Source organism: Sus scrofa, chromosome 5, assembly GCF_000003025.6.
Source record: "Sus scrofa isolate TJ Tabasco breed Duroc chromosome 5, Sscrofa11.1, whole genome shotgun sequence".
NCBI classification, from domain to species: domain Eukaryota; kingdom Metazoa; phylum Chordata; class Mammalia; order Artiodactyla; family Suidae; genus Sus; species Sus scrofa.
In genome coordinates, this window is record NC_010447.5 from 86,900,284 (window position 1) to 86,924,121 (window position 23,838).

A 23,838-nucleotide genomic window follows, 5' to 3' on the forward strand; every position below is an offset into this window, starting at 1 on the left:
CAGCTAATAGCTCTGTAACTCATGACTGACTGAAGCTTGTCTAACACACATGTTTTCTCCGTAAGGTACCCCACAGCCTTCTTGCCCTTAGGATCAACAGACAGCACTTCAACACTATGCTCAGGGCCATTCAAATAATGAAATCACCCACAAAAGAAAAAAAAGCACTACTGCAAAAAGTCTGGCAGTAAATACACCATGAAAAGGAAACGTGTTTATAGTATGAGGGTGGAAACCAAAAGCCAGCACTGCCTTGTTCGGCTCTGCTGGAAATGGGCACGTTGGGCAACTCGAATTTTTCTACACTCTGTGAGTGTTCCCCAAATGACCACCAAAGAGCCAGGAGTATGGATTTGGGGGTCACACTTTAATTTTAGCAGACAGGCAAATTAGCAAATACCGAGCCTGTGAGATCTAATGCATTGATTAACTGTACTTCCGATTAAACTATGGACACCTAACTGGTAATGTGAAGATAAGGAGATTTTACAGTGAAAAAATCAATAGTAAATAGCAACCTGACATGGCAAAAGACAAAGGGATCAGGTAATCTTGCAAGGATCAGGTCTCTAAAAACTTGCTTCTATAGAGGAATAAACACCACGTAAGTACTTGGGTAATTTAGTATAATGGTTAAGCACACAATCTTGATTTTATTAGTTGTATGCTATCAGTGTCTTTCTTACCATCTAAGCCTCAATTTATTCATGGTTCAGCATAATCCAGTTCAAAAATGATTAATACCTACATCGCAGAGTTGTGAGAATTAAATAATCCTGCAAAGTCCCTGTCATGTAGAAAGCACTGAATAAACGGTGCTGTTGCTATTGCTGTTGACATCACTATTATTTTTAGGAAATGGAAATATGCAAATCCCATCAAATAATAAATCTTATTTTCTACAGCAACTTAATTGGGTTATAAGGTCAAAGTCAGACATCTCTGGGCATCTGCCTTTTTCATGGGGAGAAAAGTCACCTGGTTCCCAAGAGCAAGCATAACCCTGAAAGTTGGCCTGTCCAGGGCCCACTGGTGGGCATTGTGCTTAACAGTGGGCATTTTGGTAACTGATTCGAAAATTTTTTGAAATTTACCTTTAGTGCGCTAAGAGTGACGTCCTCCTTCATCTTCGCAAGCGGAGTAAGTGAGCCTCCTTCATCCTTTAAATGCAGATCTATAAGACACGAAATCTTGAGAAAGCTAAGGATATCTACAGTTATGTATTAATTCTGATTTATAAAACTCATCATTAGCTGGGAAATCCAATGTTTTAAAAACAAGCACAATGATAATTAGAAACACATTATTTTAACAAATGGTCCCTAAATCTCATACTGGGGCTGATTCTTACAACAAATCAGACAATTCTGAAAGGAACTTTTGGATGCTGAGTGATGGTGAGTTATTAGCTACTGATATAAAGTAGTGGTTCCCCACCCGGGATCTCAGGACCCCTTAAGGTTCTCAAAGTATTTTGAGTTTTCTAGATATTTATAATAGCTCAACACGATCTCCTTGGGAGTGTCAGTCTGCTGATTTGCACCAGGCTCTCACGCTAAGAGCAGAGAATGAGACCGCTGGAATGGGTACAACCTACCACCCTCAAGGAGCTCAAGACTCCTACCCACTGCCCAAAGCCAGCCGTCATTCTGAGCCAGGGAGAATTGAAGAAATCAGAGCACAGACTTTGCCTGCTTTTGTGAGCCTGACTTCTAGACTAGAGGAGAGAGAAAAATTACACATCATTATGTGACCAGGAATTAATGCAAAAATCACCCACCTAAAGTGACTTATGTTTGGGAGTTCCCACTGTGGCTCAGCAGAAATGAACCCCACTAGTATCCATGAGGCCTTGCTGGCCTCACTCAGTGGGTTAAGGATCCTGCGTTGCTGTGGCTGTGCTGTAGACTGGCAGCTATAGCTCCAATTCGATACCCTAGCCTGGGAACTTACATACGCTGGCCATAAGGTGTGGCCTTAAAAAGACAATAAATACATAATATTTTTTAAAAAGAGACTTAGGTTTGTCAAGTGGGAAGAGGGAGTTCAGAATAACACAGACCTGAACGCACCTCCAACTCCAACCTGCTTGCTCTCCTAAATCAGGAGGCTCTGGAGCTAGGGGAGCAGAGCATTGAGACGGGCCCAGCAGAAAGATCTGGGACTAGGTCTTCTCCCCTAAGGGAAAGTGAGAGAGAGAGGAGAGAGGAGAGAGAGAGAGAGAGAGAAGGATAGAAAACAAATGCCTGGAGACTGGTATGGAAGAATGCAAAGATAAATTTCAGAACATGAGAAACCCTAGGAAGAATCTGCCCCACCTCCCCTCTGCTCTCTCTGCCTCCTGAGGACCCCTGCCCTGTGTGGCCCTCTCGTGTGGCAGCACGCCCCTCCCTCTTGGCAGCTGTAATAACAAACTATGTTTTCAGGGACAGCCATTTCTGGATCTGCTGGCATCATCATACCTGAATAATAATAAAACTTCTGTTTTAAAACAGAGGCCAATATTATTCTGAGACCCAAACTAGACAAAGACACCGTGAGAAAACTACCCAATATCTCTTGTGAATACGGATGCCAAAATCTTTAACAAAATACCAGAAACAATTCAATAGCATAAAAAAAAGAATTATATACCATGGCCAAGTGGGATTTATGCCAAGAAAGCAAGGTTGGTTAAACACTCAAAAATCAGTTCATGAAATACACCTTAATGATAGAATAAAAAACCCAAAAACCAGAGTTCCCACTGTGACACAATGGGCTCGGTGGTGTCTGCAGCACCAGGACGCGAGTTCGATCACCGGCCCAGCACAGTGGGTTAAAGGATCCGGCTTTGCCACAGCTACAGTACAGGTCACAGTTGCAGCTCAGAATTGATCCCTGGCCCAAGAACTCCATATGCTGTAGGGCAGCCAAAATAAAACAGACAAAATATATGTAATCATCTTAATAGACACAATAAAAAGCATTTAATAAAATCCAACACACATTCATGATAAATTCACTCAATGACCTAGGAAAAGAAGAGAAATTCCTCCACCTGATAAAGCTATCTATCAAAAGCCCACAGTTGATATCATACTTAATGGTGAAAAACAACAATTTTTAAGACATAGTTAAATCATACATTTGGCATAGTTAAATAATACTTTTATACATATCCTATAAATCCCATCCCTGGGTGGCTCATCCCAGGAGAAAGGACTCCTCAGTATGGATATGCAGTTTTTCCACACTATTCTCTGGACACAAGGAGAACACACAACAGGGGAATAAACCACGGCACGGTCACAGCAGACGACACCACACAGCCAGTACAGCGAAGCAACGCCATTCACTTGGAGCGGTTTTAGTAAAGTTTTCCTCCATGAGAAAGGCAAGAGGCAGAAAAAAGTAGAATACCGCATTTCTTAAATAAATGACAATTCCTCTTTTGCATGTGCAGCTGACCCTTGAGCGACATGGGGGTTGGGGTGCCAGCCTTCTAGACAGCTGGAAATCCATGTAAACTTCCAGCCAGCCATCGGGATGGACGGTGCTGTGGAGCCACAGTTCAGCATCTGCAGACTGAACCCGCCGTGGAGCGTGTGGTACTGCGACGCTCAAGATTGAAGACAATCTGTGTATAAGTGGATCCGCACAATTCAAACACGGCGGTCAAGGGTCAACTACACAGACATGGAAAAGCGCACAAATACGCAGCTCTGTTGGTGGAAATGGATGGGCAGGTACCTATGCATGTGTGTGTCACTGAGTTGACGCAGAGAGAACTGGGAAAGAACATACTAGAATGTTTACATGGGTTATTAAGGTAGAGTGGGAACCGCTGGGGAAAGGCAATAGGAAGAGAAACAAGCTAAAAAGAAAAGATTACCTTTCAGGCTTGAGAGGTTTCCTCTGCTTTTCTCATTAGTGAGTCCATGGCAGACTGTTTTCATCCTACGTTCTGGGACACAATTTATTGTTGCAGCCACTTTTATGAAAAAGTACGCTTTAACGAAAGAAAACTTATTTAAGAGATGTTGCTGACCGATTGTAACCAGCATGAGAGGCAAGCCTTTGTTTATTAGTTCATCGATTGCCTTAAAAAAAAGGGGGAAAAAAAAAAGAAGACAAAAGGCAAATGAGCACAATACTATTAACTTCAGTTCCCTCCTGCGGTCCTCATTCAGGGTTGGATGAAGGAATGAAGGCAGGATAGACAGGACGTACGTAATAGGTCTGGAGAGAGAGAGAGAGACAGAGATAGAGAGACAGAAGCGAAAGAGAGCGACAGAGACAGAGAGCGAAAAACAGAGACAGGGAGATAGACAGAGACAGAGAAAAACAGAGACAGGGAGAGAAAGACAGAGACCAAGAGAGAGGAGTGAGAGGACAGAGAGAGAAGAGAGAGAAGCAGAGAAAGGCAGAGACACAGAGAGAGAGGTAATGGCAGAATTGTGCCCGCAGTGCCCCAGTGCTTCTGCCATCCACACCAACTGGCCCCCTGCCTCACCAGCCCAGCGCTGCCATGAGGAGTGCAAACATGGTCCTGAACGCAAGGAGTGGACATCTCATCCACTGAAGAAACTGAAAAAGCTCATCAGCCAGGCCCCTGGCCATTCTGTTTCCACTCGGGTGAGTGAGAGCTGGTGGGATGGGAACAGGGGAAGGACGGTGGACAAGCAAACTGCCCCCCGCCCCGCAGCTTAGACACCGTGTCAATCACGAGAACCCCACCTCGAGGACTCCCTCAACACCCCAGCCCCCTCCCTTGCAAGGTCACCAAGGGCCTGCACTTGGCTAAATCCCATGGTCAATTTTCAGTCCTCTTAGGCCATGTTCCTTTAATCTAAGACACCACTATTTTATATGCCAATTAAACTGTCACATGCCTGCAACTGTAAAATGCATTCTAACTGCAGAGCCATTAAACATTTTTCAAAAGCACATTTAAGACTCGGTGAATTATGGGACTGTATCCATCAGCAAAATTTGACACTAATAATCATTCCTTGTGAAAATGCTCCTTCTCATGGCTTTCAAGCCACCGCACTCCCCTGGTCTCTTTCCTATTCTATCCACCATTCCTCTGCCATCTTCCTGGCCGGCTCCTCCTCTTCTCCTGTACCTCTGAATAATGGAGCGTTTCAGGACTGTCGCCTGCTCTTTTCTCACTCTGGCTCCCTTTTGATGATCTTAGTGAGGTCTAAATGCTGACCAGCTCCCATCACTCTTCTAACTCGAGACTCAGATAATCTCTCTTCTGACTCAATTCTCCCACTTGAACGGCTAACAGACATCTGAAACTCACCGTGTGCAAAGCTGTATTCTGAGTCTCCCACCCCCCCACTAATAGATAGATAGAAAGATAGACAGACAGAAGACAGACAGACAGACAGATAGGTAGCTAGACTGATATAGATGTTCTATGACAGGTGGGAATTTGTCTGGATCATCAGCTGAGTGATGTGTTTGATTGACAGCACCAGAATGGTACCTGGCACACAGTAGATTTAACAGATGAGCTAACAGGATCCCCTCAAAACATAACTAGATGAGTCTGCACCTCTGCTCTAAACCCTCCAGTGGCTCCTCCTCCTGCTCAGAGTAAGAGGGTGGGTTGGCCTTACAAGGCCCTTCTCCTCTGGGCCCCCCACCATCACCCACCCCATTCCCTTGCTCATCTGGTCTCCTCCTGCTCTCCCACTGTTCTTACAGCTCTGGCTACACTGACCAACTTGTCTGTCACTCAGTTCAGCAGTCCTGCTCCAGGGCCTCTGCACTCACTGTACCCTGTTTTTAGATTATTCTTTCTCTGGATTTCTTTTTTTTTTTTTTAATGATTTTTATTTTTTCCATCATAGCTGGTCTGCATTGGATTTCATATGACTTGTGCTTTTACCTGCTTCCAGTCTGTTCACAAATACTGCCTCTATGAGGCCTACACGGACTGCCCCAAGCAAAATTACAACCCCAACCCAGCCCCATGTGCCCAATCCCATTTATGAGCTGCTGAGTTTATTTCCCGATCCGGCATGGCTCACCATCTAACATACTATATAATTTACTTTTTTTTTTTTTTTTGTCTTTTTGCCTTTTTTCTGGGACCGTTCCCACGGCATATGGAGGTTCCCAGGCTAGGGGTCTAATCAGAGCTGTAGCCGTCGGCCTACACCAGAGCCACAGCAACGCAGGATCCGAGCCGCATCTGCAACTTACACCACAGCTCACAGCAACGCCGGATCCTTGACCCACTGAGCAAGGCCAGGGATCGAACCCGCAACCTCGTGGTTCCTAGTCGGATTCGTTAACCACTGAGCCACGATGGGAACTCCAAATTTACTTATTCTTAATGTTTACATATATATCATGTCCATCACTGGTCCTGTCCACAAATATAAGCTCCCTGAGGGCTGGAATTTGTACTGTTGATTGACTGGTATGTGTATGCATATATGTACACATATATAAAACAGCAGAAAGTAGAGTGCCTTGCACAAAACAGGCTCTTATTAAATATTTGTTGAATTAATATAAAAGGCAGATGCTGGGGCTATCTGTTCTAAAAAGAGGGAAATTCTTTGCCTTGTGAGAACTAAAAAAGGAAAACCTCTTTGTGTGGCAACGCCAGCGGCGGGGAGGTCTGCTGCTGCTGCTCCCTCTCCTTTCTCCACCTCTTCTGAAGGGTGGAAAGCCAACACCTGCAGGAGAGCCAGATGTGGAGCAGCTCAGAGCAGAGCCTGACCTGGGAACACGAGGTGGCCCTAGGACAATGATCGACGTTCCCCATCTAGAAAAGAAACTTCAGACTGGTTGGAGGCGGGGGATGTGTGGGAGAAGGGCTCGCTTTTCCATCCACAGCAAACAGTGATTTAATGAGCCCTGACAATTACACACAAACACTCGAGGATCAAAAGAAGATTAATTAGTAATGCTATGTAACACTCCTTTCTCTGCCTCTATACAGAAAATAAAAAGTGTAATCTGAAGAGTCTTAAGCAGACCAATAGTTCTGTTTTAATTAATTAGCTAATAGAAATCAGTTTTCCATTATACTGTCAATCTCTTTCTGTTTAAAAAAAAAAAAAGATCAGACAGACATGCCTTTTATGTTCCAAACTGCTTTTATAACCAAAACCAAAAGAAGTGGTTTCAGGATGCCCTTGCATTTATGACTGGAAAGAAATAAATATTCTGAAACATCCCGAGGTCTTGGAACACTAAAAGCCACGTGAATATGTGTTTGTATTTGCCTAATACCAGTTCTTTCATTTCAGGCAACTTGCTTATAAATGAAAACAAATTTCAAGGCAAAAACAATGAATCATCTGAGGCATAATTAAAAGTGAAGTTTGTGGACCAAAGAGAACAATACCCGAAAAGCAATAAGATTATATGTAATAATAAAAGGTGAATATAGTCCTATCAAAATTATGGGAGACAAAAAACAAAGCAATTTTGAAGAAATGTCTCTCGAAATTATTTCATAAAAATTAACACCTTCCTTAATGAAACAGAAGGCTGTTTCCAAGAATTTTTAAAAAAGAAAAAGAAATCCTATGTCTATCTGGCCTTATGCATTAACCGTCACCTGCTGTGTGAACCCCTTACCTGACCGTGACCCCCTTAACAATGAAAGCACCACCACCCGTCCTCTCCAGCACTTCCTCCCGGACAAACTCCTGGTGCCTCTAAGATTTTTTTAAAGGATTTGATGATACTGAAATGTTGCTATCACTCAATCCCAATCATTCAATTACTGACAAGAACAAATTTATTGAGATGGGCAGGACTCACTTTGTAAAAAATAGTGGAGACGTCAGAGGAATTGCTTATGAAAAGGTCATGTGAAAAACCTTCCATTAATTTATGCTACAGTGGTAATTATATTGCAATGAATAAACGTATCAAGCCAGTGTGTTTATCACACCCTAAATTTACAGGGTGTTATATGTCAATGATCTCTCAATAAAAAAAAATCTGAAAAAGCAAGGAAGAAAAAAAAAAAAGAAAACCTTCCAAACCAAGGGCTGAGAGGCAGTCTCAGACCGAGGGAAAAACAGGACTGAACAAATGAGCTCCATCACAAAATAAAAAAAATCCTTTACTTTCAAAGTCAGACACTCCTGTCTAGGCAACTACGATGAGTATTAGATGCTCGGCATGGTTCGAGAAACAGAATGAGTACACAGGTGTAACTGAAAAATTAGGAGTGGTAACTGATTGCTCTGAAATCAGCAAACCAGACCAGTTTGGGTCCAATGCTACCTGTGGCCTCAGCCTTCAGAGATAAAGACTCCATTATTATAAACAGAAGAGCATCTTCCGCAGAAGATCCTCAAAAACAAAGATGATGCACAGCAAACAGATTGAAATGACTCAAAAATTATCCACACTACCTATCCAGTGTTATCCTTACCTGTATATTTTCTTTACTAGTAAGGGGTTTCCCAGAGTCAAAGGATTGAAATATCTGTCAAGACACAAAACAGTAACATTAGGAACAAGAGTATAGCATCCTTTACATGAAACTGTTAATGGGCTCTAACGCTATTTTATTATGATTTTTAATTATAAAAGGAATACATGCTCTAGTCAGAAAAAACGAGTATAGTATAAAGACCAAACTAAAAATCAATATTTTAGATTGTCAATGTTAATAAGACCTTGGTGTCTTTACTGCCAATTTCTTTTTGACCTATTTGAAAATTTTATATATAGATTCATATTCTTTTTTTTTTTTTTTTTTTTTTTTTTTTTTTTTGTATTTTTAGGGCTGCACCTGCAGCACATGGAAGCTCCCAGGCTAGGGGTCAAATCAGTGTTGCAGATGCTGGCCACAGCCACAGCCACAGCCACACCAGATCTAAACTGCATCTGCGACCTACACTGTAGCTTGCAGCAACACCAAATCCTCAGCCCACTGAGAGAGGCCAGGGATCAAATCTGTGTCCTCATGGATACTAGTCTGGTTCATTTCACTGAGCCACAAGGGAACTCCTGGATTTATATTCCTTTTCAGTAAACATTGCACCATAATTATTTCCCCACACCATGAAGTTACTTGTAAACCTCAGTCTAATAACTCGGTAATGCTCTAGCCTATGAATGCAGCATAATAACTCAACTTCTTTCCTACTGTTAGACACCTGAGAAGACCACGTCCCACCTTCAGCCCACCATTCAGCCCTGGCTTATTTTGCTGCTATTTCTGATGGTCACCTCTGGACAGATTCCTAGAAGCAGAAGTACTGAGTCATAGGGTAAGAATATACTGAGACAACCGAAAGGAACTGGCTCAGTTTACACTTCCACACACATTGTATGAAAATGCCAGAATTAGTGCACGTTCAACAGCATTGCGTACTAGCACTTAAATTTTTTTTTTTTGCCAGTTTGAAGTAAAATTGTTTTGCTTTTCAGAATGATGCTTTTTCGCTTCCTCCTTTGTAAATTACCTGTTAACATGTTTGCCTCTAAATATGTTACATCAGAAAACATTCGATTCATTTGCCACAGAACATTATTGTATCATTACATAGACTGTCCCGCTCTTGGCACAGAAGAACCTTTTTACTTTTTTAAATTTTTATTTTATTTTTCAGGGCTGCACTAGCGACATACGGAGGTTCCCAGGCTAGAAGTTAAATTGGAGCTGCAGCTGCCAGTTACCCCACAGCCATGGCAATGCCAGATCTGAGCTGTGTCTGCGACTTACACCACAGCTCACAGCAACGCCGGATCCTTCACCCGTGGAGCGAGCCCAGGGATCAAACCTGTGTCCTCCTGGATACCAGTTCGATTCCTTTCTGCTGAGCCACGATGGGAACGCCCCAGAAGGACCTTTTTAAAAGGTGTGCATTCTTGCATGTCAGGACCCTACTCCACCCGCATCCTCGTGGCCACCAGCAGCTTCCATGAACGGGTCACTCACACACGGACGGTAACCCACTTCAGGCACCTGGACCTCGCTGCCTGAGGGCACTCTGTGACACAAGACGTTTCAGGAGAGGCTGGAAGTTCCGGGAGCATCCTGCACCAACAGGGGCAAGAAACGGTCTACTCCATCTCTCTGAGGACCCTGGTTGCCCAGGGCAGTGATCTTGTTAACACCTCTGGAGTCGTTTTCCTCCACTGCCTGATTTTCCCATTTTCCCTTCCTCCTGGAAGCATCTCCCAAACACGTGACTTGTCCCCACATCTCTGTCTCAGGATCTGCTTTTGAGAGACCCCTAAACCAAGACATCACATATAGCTTGTATGGGAAGTGTTAGTCAGTCTCTAAAAACATTCCTTTTTGGGAAGATATTCTTTATCTCTTTTAAAACATTGCAAAGTGAGTAGCTGAATCCAGGGAGAGACCTTTGGTAATATAATTTGAAGAGGGTTAATGTGGGACTTTGGATTTGGTGATGAGAGCAGAATTTTAAGATGAGCATAATGTGACAAAACAGGATTTTTTTAAAGCCTGTGAAAAGCCCAATCATAATCTGGAGACTTTTTTAGGAATGTCTTTTATGACTGAAATCTAATTCATTAATCCTTTCCTGAAATAACCAGCCTGCAGCCTAATAACATTGGCACCTATTTTAATTATAAACCCTGGATGAATTTCCTCTTTTAATTACACTTTTCAAATCCCAACTGAAGCTGGAAAAGCTGCAAATTAACTTTGAGAATACAAAATTTGAAGTCACAACCCATGGGGAGCCAATTCACTCACACTTCGGTCTTAGGAAAACCAGGTGAGAGAAAATGACGTTTGGAATTTACCTGTAAAAATCCGTTAAAACCACCTGTGTGTGTGTTTTGGTGAAAGCAGTGGCCACGGAAAACGCTCTCTTGCTGCTCGTTCTGCCCAACTGGCTTCTCGTCTCCTGGACCCTAAGTGGGGAGGACCCGAAGGTTCAGCTCTCTGACTTCGACTTTTTCTCTGGCTGCCTCAGTCCCCAGCTGATGTCATTAGCAGGATTTGAAACCTCTGCGAATGCTCGCAGATTTGCCTGCCGCCTCTCTCCCCGGAGTGCATCTGCTCTCTTACCAATGTATCTGCTCTCTGTACCCACCTAGGTGGCATCTCCACCCGTGTGTCTGCCGAGGATCTCACACCTGCATGCTCCACTCCTGCCTCGCAACAGCAAGACTCCCCATCTCAGGCTGTGAAATTGGACACTCAATGGTCATACTGGCCTTCTCTCTCTCTATGCCACCTTAGAACCATCATCCGCAAATGCAGTCACCTCTGCCTTCACCAGATACCCTGAATTGCACCACTTTTCACTCCTTCTACCACTGTTAGGCCAACCGCTGTCCCCTCTGACTCAGATCATTTGCGAAGCCCTTCTGCCTGGACTCTCCGTTCCTAAGCATGTGCATCCACAGTCTGTGCCCCAAACAGCAAGCAAAGGGGTCCTTTGAAACCAATTCCCAGCCCATCACACCTCTGTTCAAAACTCTCCAAGGTTTCCCGTCTGGTGGAGAGTAAACCCCGGTCCTCATGAGCCCTGTGAGGGCCGACACGTCCTGGCTCCTGGGTCCCGCCCTCCCCTCCCCTTCTTCCTCTCAGCCTCAGGTGGCTTCCTTGGTTTTCCTCAACCGCATCGCACAGGCCTTTGTGCCCACACTTCTCCTATTTGGAAGGTCGTTCCCGCAAACCTTTCACTCTCAAAACTCCCCTATTAGAGAGGCTTCCCCGAGCCACCCTCAATAAAACAGCTACCCACCACTCTGGTCTCTCTCTGTGCCCTCAGCTCAGCTTGACTGTGCCTCATGGCATCTCGACAGCCGACAGAGTTTCGTGCTTACTGTGTTTGCGGTCTGTCCTCCTCATTAGACTGTCCGATAGGAACAAGCCCTGGAGGCAGTGACTCCATTTATCTCTTTGCTGCTCTGGCCTCATGTCTGGGATAGTGCCTGGATTCAGTCAGCATTTAATAAATATTTTGAAGGGAATTAAAATACAATTTCAACAGCAAAACAAACTATTTACCATAGGGAGAGGCTGTTGACTGAGAAACAAGAAAACACTGCTAATTTAACCCAAGTAACAAGACGGATTAATTTTTGCCGTTGAAAATGAACCCCAAAACCAAACTGACTCCCAGATAACCAGCTTGCTAGCTAGCTATACAGTTTTCCCTTGGTATCTGGGGGGGGGATAACTCCAATACTAAAATACCAAAATATGTATAATTGATTCACTTTGCTGTACACCAGAAACTAACACAACATTTAAGTCAACTGTATTCCAATAATTAGAAAAAAAATCTGTAATGCTCAAGTCCCTTATGTAAAATAGGACATTACTTGCATATAAACTATTCATATCCTCCCATATACTTTAAATCATCTCTAGATTACTTATACCACCTAATAAATGCGAAGTAAATAGTGGTAAATACCATGTAAATACCATGTAAACAGTTGCTGGCATGCAAATTCAACTTTTGCTTTGGAACTTTCTGGAATTTTTTTCCTAAATATTTTCAACCCATGGTTAGTTGAATCCAAGTATGTGGAGCCCATGGATGTGAAGGGCCAACTGTAGATGTATAGTAAACATGCACAATCTCACCCCCCAACACACACACACACACACACACACACACACGTACACCTCCCTGTATCCTACTGCCTAGTCAATGTCTCTCTTAGGATTTTCTGTAGATAACCTCACCTCTTATTACCATAAACTATAATGCTATAGTAGTCAAACTGAGAAATAAGCAACTACCTTTTAGGGGTATATGCTGAAGTAATGAATGCATTATACATAAACATAAAGGAAGACGAGGCAAGCAGTTTTCAAGACTTACGGCCTATCCTGCAGTTTCTTTCAAGTCCTCCAAGGTTGAATCCACCAGCATGTGTTGCGTTTATCAGTCTCACTCCTGACACAGATAACTGACTTGTTACCTCCTCCTGTTTCCTTTCTTGCTGGCCCATGAGGGTCCAAGCATCTGCCTCAAGCAAGATCTCCCAGTCATTTCCAAATCCCCATGAAAACCGAAGTAGTGGAAAATGATAGTTCACTCTGATTAAATATAAACACCAGTGCTCATTCTCAAGGATGCTTCAGCTATGCAATTTACAAACACAAATTAAACAAGCCAGGTAAAGCTCTCTCCCAAAGTCAAAAAAGACTAGACAAAAGAGAGGAATATTCTCTGCTCACAGAAATCAGAAGACATTTGAACAACACATGCTTAGCACTTTTGCATAAAGTATATAAATAAAAATATCCCAATAAAATATGAACAGTGAATGTTTTGACTAAGAACATTAACTAGAAATTATAAGATTGGAACCAAAAGTCTAACAGGCAGTGGCTAATAAGTGTATTATATTATCCATGATAACTATTACAAAGAGCTAGAATTCCCTTGTAAAAACCTACTTCAAGATGACACGCCCCTGTCACCCTAATGCGCTTCCATCCCAGACAAAGAAAACCTTTTATATGCCTGATGTTAGCTCTAATCAGCCTTAACAAAGAAGTCAGCAGTACCAGAGACTTGTAAATACCCTTTTGTGGAAGCATTTTCTAAATTTGAGGAATGTAGCCTTCAAAAGTTTCCCTCAAGGGAAAAGAAATGTATTACATATAGGGTGGATAAACAAAATCAGACTGTGTAGCAAAGGGAACTGTATTCAACATCCTTTAGTAAACCATAACGGAAGAGAATATGAAAAAGAGATATACATAACTGAGCCACTTTACTGTACAGCAAAAACTAATACAACATGGTAAACCAACTATATTTCAATAAAATAAATTTTTTTTTATTTTTTAAAAAGGTAAAGAAATGGCTTTGCAACTAGAAAACAAGTGTACGTAAATCAATGAGACTAGAACACACCCTCACACCCTACACTGTGCCCGAAAACAGACTCAAAATGAATTAGAGACCTAAACATAAAACAAGACACTATAAAACTCCTAGAAGAAGACATAGGCAAGACTTTCTCTGATATCAATCGTACAAATGTTCTCTTAGGTCAGTCTCCCGAGGCAGCAGAAATAAAAACAAAATAGGCAAATGGGATCTAATCAAACTTACAAGCTTTTGCACAGCAAAGGAAACCATAAAAAAAAAAAAATGAAAAGACGACAATGGGATGGGAGAAATAGTTGTAAAAAGTGCAATGAACAAGAGCTTCATCTCCAAAACATACCAACAACTCATACAGCTCAACAATAACAAAAAAACCCAACTGAAAAATGGGCAAAAACAGACATTTCTCCAAAGAAGATACACGGATGGCCAGTAGGCACATGAAAAGATGTTTGACATCACTAATTATTAGAGAAATGCAAATCAAAACTACAAGGAGGTACCACCTCACACTGATCAGAACGGCCGTCCTTAGTAAGTCTATAGATAACAAACGCTAGAGAGGGTGTGGAGAACGGTATGGAGGCCCCTCAGAAGAAGTAAATATAGAACTACCATATGACCCAGCAATCTCACTCCTGGGTCTATCCCAGACAAAACTTCTCATTGAAAAAGATACATGCACCCCTACGTTTACTGCAACACTATTCACAACAGCCAAGACATGGAAACAACCTAAATGTCCATCAGAGATGATTAAGAAGATATAGTGCATATACACAATGGAATACCACTCAGCCATAAAAAAGAAGGAAATAATGACATTTGCAGCAACATGAATGCAACTAGAAATTCTCACACTAAGTGAAATAAGTCAGAAAGACAAATACCATGTGATATCATTTACATGTGGAATCTAAAATATGGCATAGGAATTCCTGTTGTGGTGCAGCAGAAACCAGTCCAGCTAGTATCCATGAAGATGCAGGTTCAATCCCTGGCCTCATTCAGTGGGTTAAGGATCTGGTGTTGCCATGAACTGTGGTGTAGGTTGCAGATGCAGCTCAGATCCTGTGTTGCTGTGGCTGTGGTGTAGGCCAGCAGCTGTAGCTCCGATTCAACCCCCTAACCTGGGAATCTCCATATGCCAGGTGTGGCCCCTAAAAAGCAAAAAAAAAAAAAAGGCACAAATGAACCGACCTATAGAACAGAAACAAACTCTTGGACTTGGAGAACAGACTTGTGGTTGCCAAGGGGGAGAGAGAGGGAGGGGATGGACTCGGAGTTTGGGGTTCGTAGATGCAAACTATTACATTACAGATAGGCAATAAGGTCCTACTGTATAGCCCAGGAAACTATACCCAATCTCCTGGGATAAACCATGATGGACAATAACATTTCGAAAACTTTATATATATATATAACTGAGTCACTTTTCTGTATAGCAGAACTTGGCCCAACATTGCAAATCAACTATACTTAAAAAAAAAAAAAAAGAAAGAAATGAATTTGAATCAAACAGACAGGTTTACCTTCATTTTTCCAATAGCTTTACAGCCAGCAGTTACTGAGGAAGGCATGTTTTTCCCATAAAAAATCTGAGATATCTCGTGAAAGGCTTCGGAAAAGAATCTTAAGTCTATAAGAACTTCTATCTTTAAAGAAAAGAAAAAAAAATGTGAAATTAAACCATTTGCTTTACTTACAAAAAGAAGTTAGAGAAAAATCATCAACTTCCTGAGATCCAAAATTTCTGCTTAATGCTGGTAACGCATTAGAAGTTCACGTTCAGCAAACATGGTGGTGGTGCCGTGTACATTTGTGCACGAGGCAGTTCGCGTGTGCAGGAGACCACGAAGCTAGTAAATCATAGCAGGTGACTCTTCAAAACAATGGATGTTCATCAGACGTGGTTTACTTAATCAGATGCAAACACATTGAGATAGGATAGAAATGGAAGAGTTGGACAAAACCGAATTTTTCCTTTTGTTCCCATGGTAAAGTATGGTGTAAAAGACATAAAACAAAAACCCTCCTGATTTCTTGGATGCTCTGAGGAACGTCAGACAAACCAGAAGGTGGCCTCCACAATGTATCAACCTAGAGAAAACGGTTCATTTTTTTTTTTATTCATAATGAAAGGATACTTGATTTTAAAGACATGTGCTTAACAATGTTAGTCAATTGGCAACTGCATATTGTACATGGCTTATTTTGAAAATAATCCAGCCAGACTTTCGATCAGGAAATTATAGGAAGAAAAGGAAAGTCTCTGATCAAATGCATACGTTCATTCAACATGTTTCCTGAGCTCTTCCTCTGTCCCGAGCTCTCGAGGAGGACACATCACGAGGATGTGTGTTTAGCTACCTTCACGTGATATGTGAGGATACAGACGGGGCGAGAAGGGCTAAAAGGTACTGACCAAAGGCGATTTTGGACGAGGTGGGCCATCTCTAAGGAGAAAACCTTCAAGAGGAGATGTGGGAATGAGGGGAGGGAGGGAGACGTGAAACTGTCGAGGGGAGCTGGATACAAAGACCAGGGGGCAGTCCTGGGGTGGTGGTGTGCTGGGCGTGGGGGCAGCCTGTGTGACAGGAACTTAGGGGAGAGGAAGGGCTGGGGGGCAGGGGCAAACGGCAGCCTATAGACCAGAGCGGAGACCTGACATTTGATTCTCCACGTGATAAGCTACTGACCTAGGTTGTGAAAATCTTTAGTGACCTTACAGAGGATAGAGGAAGGCGAACTGCAGAAGCGGGGAAGGAATACGAAAGTGGAGGAAGGTGACGTATCTGAAACCTAGACAAAGAAAAGCCCGTTTATCCTCGGCGGGCGTGTGTACTCATCTTCCTCTCTCTTTTCCTGGAACGTCTCTCTTAGGAATCTCAAGAGCGTGGCAAGGGGAAAGAAATGAAAAGAAGGTAGGTTAGGGGGAAGCAGGATGTGATATTAACATACGAATAAAATGTTAAATCAGGAGGATATTTGTCATGGAGAAGGGGAAACGGCTAGTCTAGTGCATTGTGTGGTTTGGTTCTTGCCTTGGGCTCCAATCTCCCTGGTGCCAGATAATATCCAAGTAGGCGTTAGGGAGTCATCTGAGCTCCTTACCCCTCGCAGGCAACTCTTCCCCACATGTGTGAGAGGTTAGTCTCCTCTGGTCTTGACTGTAAGACTGCGGTCCGTGGACCACCTGTAACTGCTGAGGTGACCTCTGGTTCAGTTTATCATTCTAATCCGACCATTTGAAAAAAGTTGCAGTGAGGAGTTCCCGTCATGGCGCAGCGGAAATGAATCCGACTAGGAACCATGAGGTTGCGGGTTCGGTCCCTGCCCTTGCTCAGTGGGTTAACGATCCGGCGTTGCCGTGACCTGTGGTGTAGGTTGCAGACGCGGCTCGGATCCCACATTGTTGTGACTGGCGTAGGCCAGCAGTTGTAGCTCTGATTAGACCCCTAGCCTGGGAAATCTCCCAATGCCTCGGGTACGACCCTAAAAACAAAGAAAGAAAAAACCCCATGGTGCTCATAATGGACGTGCATTTTCAAAAGTGACTAACGCTGGGATCCCAAACGAGACGGATGGAGAAAAGAACTGTCCATAGATCAGCCCTGCGCTCACACAAATACAGAACTATTGGTACCCTTCCCGGGAATGCCAGACACATTGAGAGGAATAAATCTTCCAGGATGCTGGCAGTTTGAAAATGAAGGCGGCCCTGCTGATCATAAAGAGGTCTTAAAGCTTTCCCTGAAAGACACTCGTGCGCTGCAGACACTTAACGGTGTGAACTACTGCCGTCTGACTGTCAGAAGACACCAGGGTGTGCCATCGCCTGACCCTGACTTTCCTCTCATCCCGCTCACTGACCCCGGTTTAGTTTGGAAAGGTCAGGTGAACTCTGCTCACAGGTGCTGTCATTCTACCCCTGTCTCATGCATCAACTGTTCCTTTTCATTGCTTCTGCCAACACCCTCGTTGAGCTTCCTGTCCTCCTCTGCCTATAAGACCCCTCTATCACCTGCTCCTGACACTCCCACCAGATACATCTGATCGTGTCCTTTTCCCGATAAAAATTCTGTCATGAATTCCCCCCTCCCAACCCAACCCTGCGGAAGACAGTCCATAGCTGTTCCCTGGCTGTTAAGCTACCCCAGTACAGAAACAATTGCCAAATTGCTGACAATCTACTAGAAATGCCATTACTCAAAAACTTTGTTCTAGAGTCTTTCAGTGCCTCTCTGGGTCCCCTTCTGGCATGTTACTAATGGTCACTGCAACTCCTCTAGGCTTCTTGCCCCTAATCACACTGGAATAAAACTGTCAGGGTTCCTGTCATGGCTCAGCGGTAACAAACCCAAAGACGATCCATGAGGACGTGGGTTCGATCCCTGGCCTCACTCAGTGGGTTAAGGATCTGGTGTTGCCACGAGCTGTGGTGTAGGTCACCGATGTGGCTCGGATCCCGAGTTGCTGTGGCTGTGGTGTAGGCCAGCAGCTGCAACTCTGATTCGACCCCTAGCCTGGGAACGTCCATAGGCAACAGGTGTGGCCCTAAAAAGACAACAACAACAACAACAACAAAAGAATAAAACTGTCTCCCAGTTCTGGCTCCACAGTTTCCTCATTCCTCTCACCAACCAGCCTCCAGGTAATGTCTCGGTTGGGACCCAGCATCAGTACCCTCCACCTCACCAAGCCCTGGTGCCCTGAGGTCATCTTCTCCAAACCCCCTACTCCAGGCCAAGGGACCCTCCTCTGCCCTCAACAAGCCCATACTCTCTCACCTCTGCTGTCTGACGAGAACATTCCCTTCATCTTCTCTGCTGCCCAGTTAGGGCTACTCTTTTCAAACGCCCAAATCTCATCGACTCAGTGAGACCTAGCGACCCACAGCCTTCTCTCCCTCTTCCAAACCCCCGGAGGCGGTGCTCATCATACTCTTCTGGCAATGATCAAGCGGAGGCTCACACGTTACTTGTCGCCTCGCGTGTATGTCCCAGCTCTCTTTCCTGTTGACTTCCTCGTAAGCAACAAACATGGGTTACACTTCCTGGATGAGAGGTACTAACACGGTGCCCTTGTATCGCAGGGACTCAATACATGCCGTTTCAGAGATGAAGCAAGAAACATCGACCAAGGAAGTTCCAGGCGAGATCCCACTCAACACGACCCGAGTGCGGAGAGTGGGCACCTGATTCTTGTCTATAGATTTTAAATCCAATTCAATAATGAACTGCTGGATATCAAGCAGATGAATTTACTATTCAAGACACCACAGGGAACGGAAAGATGAGTAGGACACAGGCCCGGGCCTCAAGAATTCTGCAGTCTTGCTGACAACACTTGTTTAAAAACAGAGAGGAAAGATTTTTTTAAAAGTGTTATTGGAATTCAAAAGCTGGAGAAATCTTAAGAGTTGAGCAACTCAGAAAGGGTGGTCTGGAGAGTTCCCTGGTGGTTCAGCAGGTTAAGGATCTGGCATTGTCCCTGCTAGAGTGTAGGTTTGATCTCTGGCCCAGGAACTTCTGCCCGCGTGGGTGAGGGAAAGAAAAGAAAAGGAAAGAAAAGAAAAGAAGAGAAAAGGTAATTCAGAAACTTTCATGGCTGATAACAAATGATTTATTCTCAGGTTAAAATGTTATTATTTTAAGAGCACCAGAATTCCTTGGCGGGAAGGTACTGTATTCAGAATACAATGCAATGGGCTATTTGGGTCTGAGAACATAGGCTCAGGGGCAGGGTCTTGATGAAGAGAGCAGTTCCAGAGGAAGTTTAATTTTCCCTCATTAAAAAATGGAGAGGATCTGGGGAAGGAGAGTATTTCCAAAGAAGGAGAGCGAGGGCCAAGCCAGCGGAATTGCAGCCCAGTAAAATCCACTATGGAAATAAAGACCCTGGTGAATGCAATATGTGTGTGTGTGTGTGTGTGCACACGTGTGTGCATGCGTGTGTGTGTGTGTGTGTGTGTGTGTGGAATACGAAATAGTGTTGAATTCTGTATAGAGATGATGTGTGGAACAGGAAGCAAATCTGCGGGCTGTTGAAGCGGTCCGTGTACAAAATAAGTTCGACAAAAGTGGGAGCCTGTGACCACGGGTGACTCGGAAGAGGGGCAGAGGAAATAAGATGCTTGATGTCCCCACCCCACATGGGGTCCAAGCCAACCGCACATGGATCCTAAAGGCAGAGAGTTGCCGAATTCATTGTAATTTAGCATCTACGTCTTTTATCACTTCAACTGCCTGTGCAATGAAATACTCTTGTATACCATGATATATATAGAAAGATCCTTAGTAAAAAAAATCCACAGAAACTTCAGAAAATTGACTCATTAGCCTCCACCAGGAAATCCATCTTTCAGAAGTAGTGATTCCTAGGCTGAATTGTGTCAGGAAAGCCTCACTGCCAGGTGTAACTGAGCCCCACTCTTCTGTGGCCCAAACATAAAATGATCTAAACCTTTCCAACTGGCTGTTTCTCATGCTTTATGATTTTAATGTTGCACAAGTTTTTTTTAATATCAGTACACCACCATATATTACTATCAGATTATTTTTATGAGTATTAGAACCAAATAAATTTTCACAGCAATATCTTTAATAGTTCAAGACTATCAAATATCTTAAAAGCTTGAAACATACCTTGAGAATTCTTGCTTCTAGGTTTCTGACTAGGTCTTGGCAAACTCCAGAAACAAAATATTGGTACAATGCGAGGAGAGGTAGAATCTACCAAGAGAAAAAGATTTTGTTTTAAAAGCTATTTTTATCAAGTTCATAACTTAATAATACAATGTAGTCGAACATGGATGTAAGAGACGGTAGGTAAAACTGTGATTGATTTTTCCAAGTGAGAAGACTGTACTGTTTAAGTGAAATCATCTGCCCAGCATATGCTTCATAATTTTATCAAAACTTTAACGTGCTCTCAGTGACTTAAAGTTCCAAGTTGTTGCCACTTGGTACCCTAAATCTAGGTTTCACATTTCCTTAAGCAAGAGAAAATGAAAATTCAGTCAATTATCTTCCTTGAAAAAAATTAATTCAATATATATGTATGAATTACTGAGGTTTGTGGAAACACTCTAGCAAATAAGCTATCAAAGAAATGCAAAAATTAGGAGTTCCTGTTGTGGCTCGGTGGTAACAAATCCGACCAGCATCCATGAGGACACATGCTTGATCCCTGGCCCTGCTCAGTGGGTAAGGATCTGGCATCGCCGTGAGCTGTGGTGTAGGCTGGCAGCTGCAGCTCCAATTTGACCCCTGGCAAGGGAACTTTCATACGCCATGGCTGTGGCCCTAAAAAATAAAAATAAAAATAAATGCAAAATTTAAAGCAAAGAAACCCACATCCATAAGCTCCTACTTATTTGTTTCAGTGTCAGTGGCTGTTTATCTTCTACTGGAACATCTCTAGCAGCAGAAAACATATTTTATAACTTGCCTGTATACGGCAGGCACTGCTGAAGGAGAACAAAATCTAAGTTCCTGCCTTCACAGAGCATATACTCTGCTAATTAAAATGCGAGCTTACTGTTCAGGTAATGTTTTTGTTTTGCTAGAATTGATCCCAAAGTTCAACTCTTCTTGAAGTCCCATGGACGTATGTGAAAGCTTACAGACAAATCAGTTTTTCAACTGACCTAGCCACTATGCAGCCAAAGGCAGGTGTTGAGAAACAATTTTGCCTAGACGTCTGAACAGTGCCTGATCCCCAATTAAAAATGAAGCTCAGTCCCTGCAACTGGGTCCTGTCCCACCAAAGGGAGAAGGAGTGAGAAGGGGACCTGGGATGCCTTCTATTTAGCAAACCATTTCCCATGATTCCACAATTGGCAATGGTCCCCCAGCAAATTTTATATGTGACGGCAATCTCCTTAGCCACTGGGCTTCTTCTGGAAGGTACTGCCATACAAAATGGAGACTGTTTACGTCTTGAAAGTTCAGCTAAGGAGCCTCTCTCTAATTGTCAGTCGACTGGCAGCTGCTAATAGCAACAACACTTAAAAACGAATAGACCTGGTCTGAAATGATTTCAAACATAATACATTTTCCTACAGTGACGCACTACCAATATAACATAACAACTTTTTCTACAATTAATGCAGCACAAAATAGTAAGAGTTGGCTATTACCTTTGAGATTGTTTCTTTAGTGAGACATAAAAACACACCATTTTATTGCTGCCAATTGCTCAATTATTCAAAAAAATGTTCTCAATTTCTTAAGCTTCAGAGAAAAAAAATCTCATTTCTTTTCCAGTGCAGTGATATGTATTATATATGGATATGACTAAGCAGCTAAAGGTTACTCAGGGGATAGAACTATTTTCTAAATCCAGAAATGAATCCTCGTAACAATGAGAAGAGCACCATTTTGTTATTTTTTTCTGATAAACAATTTCTCACCAAACCTGTCAAGTGTTAAAAGCATTTACCAACCCCTTCCCTTTAATACATGATGTTATAATTCAACAACTAATATCAGGGGGGCAATAAATCTTTTCAATATAAGGAGAGAGAGTGAATTTAGAACAAGAGAAGAGAAAACAATACATGAAAAAAAGAGAAAGTAAGAATGAAAATTATGGAGGAAGGAGAAAGAAGCAGAAAAAGAGAGAAAACATATCAAGAAGCAAATGAAGGGAGGAAAGAGACAAAAAATAAAGGAAAGAGCTTAGAGGAAGAAAAATGAAAAATAAGGCAAAGGAGGAAAACATAAAATGACCAATAGAACATACTAATTTATGTTTAAAATGCAATCAACCCCAAATGTATGACATATGCTGTAATTTATCTCCCCAAAGAAAAAGCAGTTATATTTGTTTTTTGTTTAATTTCCTAGGATATTAAGAAGTGTCTGTCTTAAATTTCACAGTAAGAATCTGTTGTTTCACTTATAAGTACCCTTCACATAGAAAAGAAGAGACAGATGAAAGATACATTTATCCCAATAAGGAAATACTCCCATAATTTTGATATTGATGTGATCTGCACGACTCGATGCAGTGAGCTTCTAAGTGCACAAGATTTCTCTGCTTGAGACCAGTGAAACATTCTAGTTAATTTCACCAACTGTCTTAAGAAGGAAAACAATTATAACAGAGTCAAAAAAGAGAACCCATTCTGCAGGCATGGCTATCGCGTCCAAAACGCAACACAAACAGTGGTGCCAAAGATAGCATATTAATATATTTCATTCTGAAGTACAACAGATCAGAATCCAGAATATAGAGCTTAAAGGTTTATAAGAACCAATCAAGAGGAACATCCACAGAATTTGAGAAGCATAAGGTAAGTGGGGTAAGATTCCATAATGAATTAAGATGTGTTGATTTGGAGTTCCTGCTGTGGCGCAGTGGAAACAAATCCTACTAGGAACTCTGAGGTTGCGGGTTCGATCCCTGGCCTTGCTCAGTGGGTTAAGGATCCGGTGTTGCCGTGAGCTTCGGTGTAGGTCACAGACATGGCTCAGATCCGCGTTGCTGTGGCTATGGCGTAGGCCGGCAGATATAGCTCTGATTAGACCCCTAGCCTGGGAACCTCCATATGCCATGAGTGTGGCCCTAAAAAAAAGACAAAAAAAGATGTGTTGATTTTACAAATCACTTACTATGAGATTCTGCTCAGCAAAGTGCAGTTCACGTATAACGTAATACAGACTTGCGACCACTGAGCAGATGTCAGCCCGGTATCTGTCAGAGAAGAGCTCAAGGCCGGGGAGTAGCTGAAGGATTTCATACTGAGCATAGCAACGTTCAGCTTTGGGATGAGGAAGGGTGGTTCTGAGCAAACCCTGAAAATGAAAAAAGTGAAACAAAGAGCTGGAACTTGCATCTGCAACAATGACACAGAAAGATAAGTACATGCATTACTTCTCAAAGTGCTTGCCATGTGCTTAGCACACTGTCCCCCCGTAATAAATGACCCTTAAATTCTCATCACTGTAGGTTTCAAATGCTTTTATCACTCAAGATCGGCCTTTTAGGGAGTTTTCATTGTGGGGCAGCAGAA

At 42.8% G+C, this 23,838-nt stretch overlaps 1 protein-coding gene across 1 annotated transcript in view; it reads right to left on the reverse strand.

The window, feature by feature from the left end:
* CFAP54 (cilia and flagella associated protein 54) overlaps positions 1-23,838 on the reverse strand; it is a 310,179-nt gene that overhangs the window by 107,841 nt on the left and 178,500 nt on the right. Inside the window, 6 exon segments of the mRNA XM_021092730.1 lie at positions 1,095-1,174; positions 3,875-4,082; positions 8,402-8,455; positions 15,350-15,472; positions 20,465-20,551; positions 23,438-23,620. Of these exon segments, the coding sequence (XP_020948389.1) occupies positions 1,095-1,174; positions 3,875-4,082; positions 8,402-8,455; positions 15,350-15,472; positions 20,465-20,551; positions 23,438-23,620 (735 nt within the window).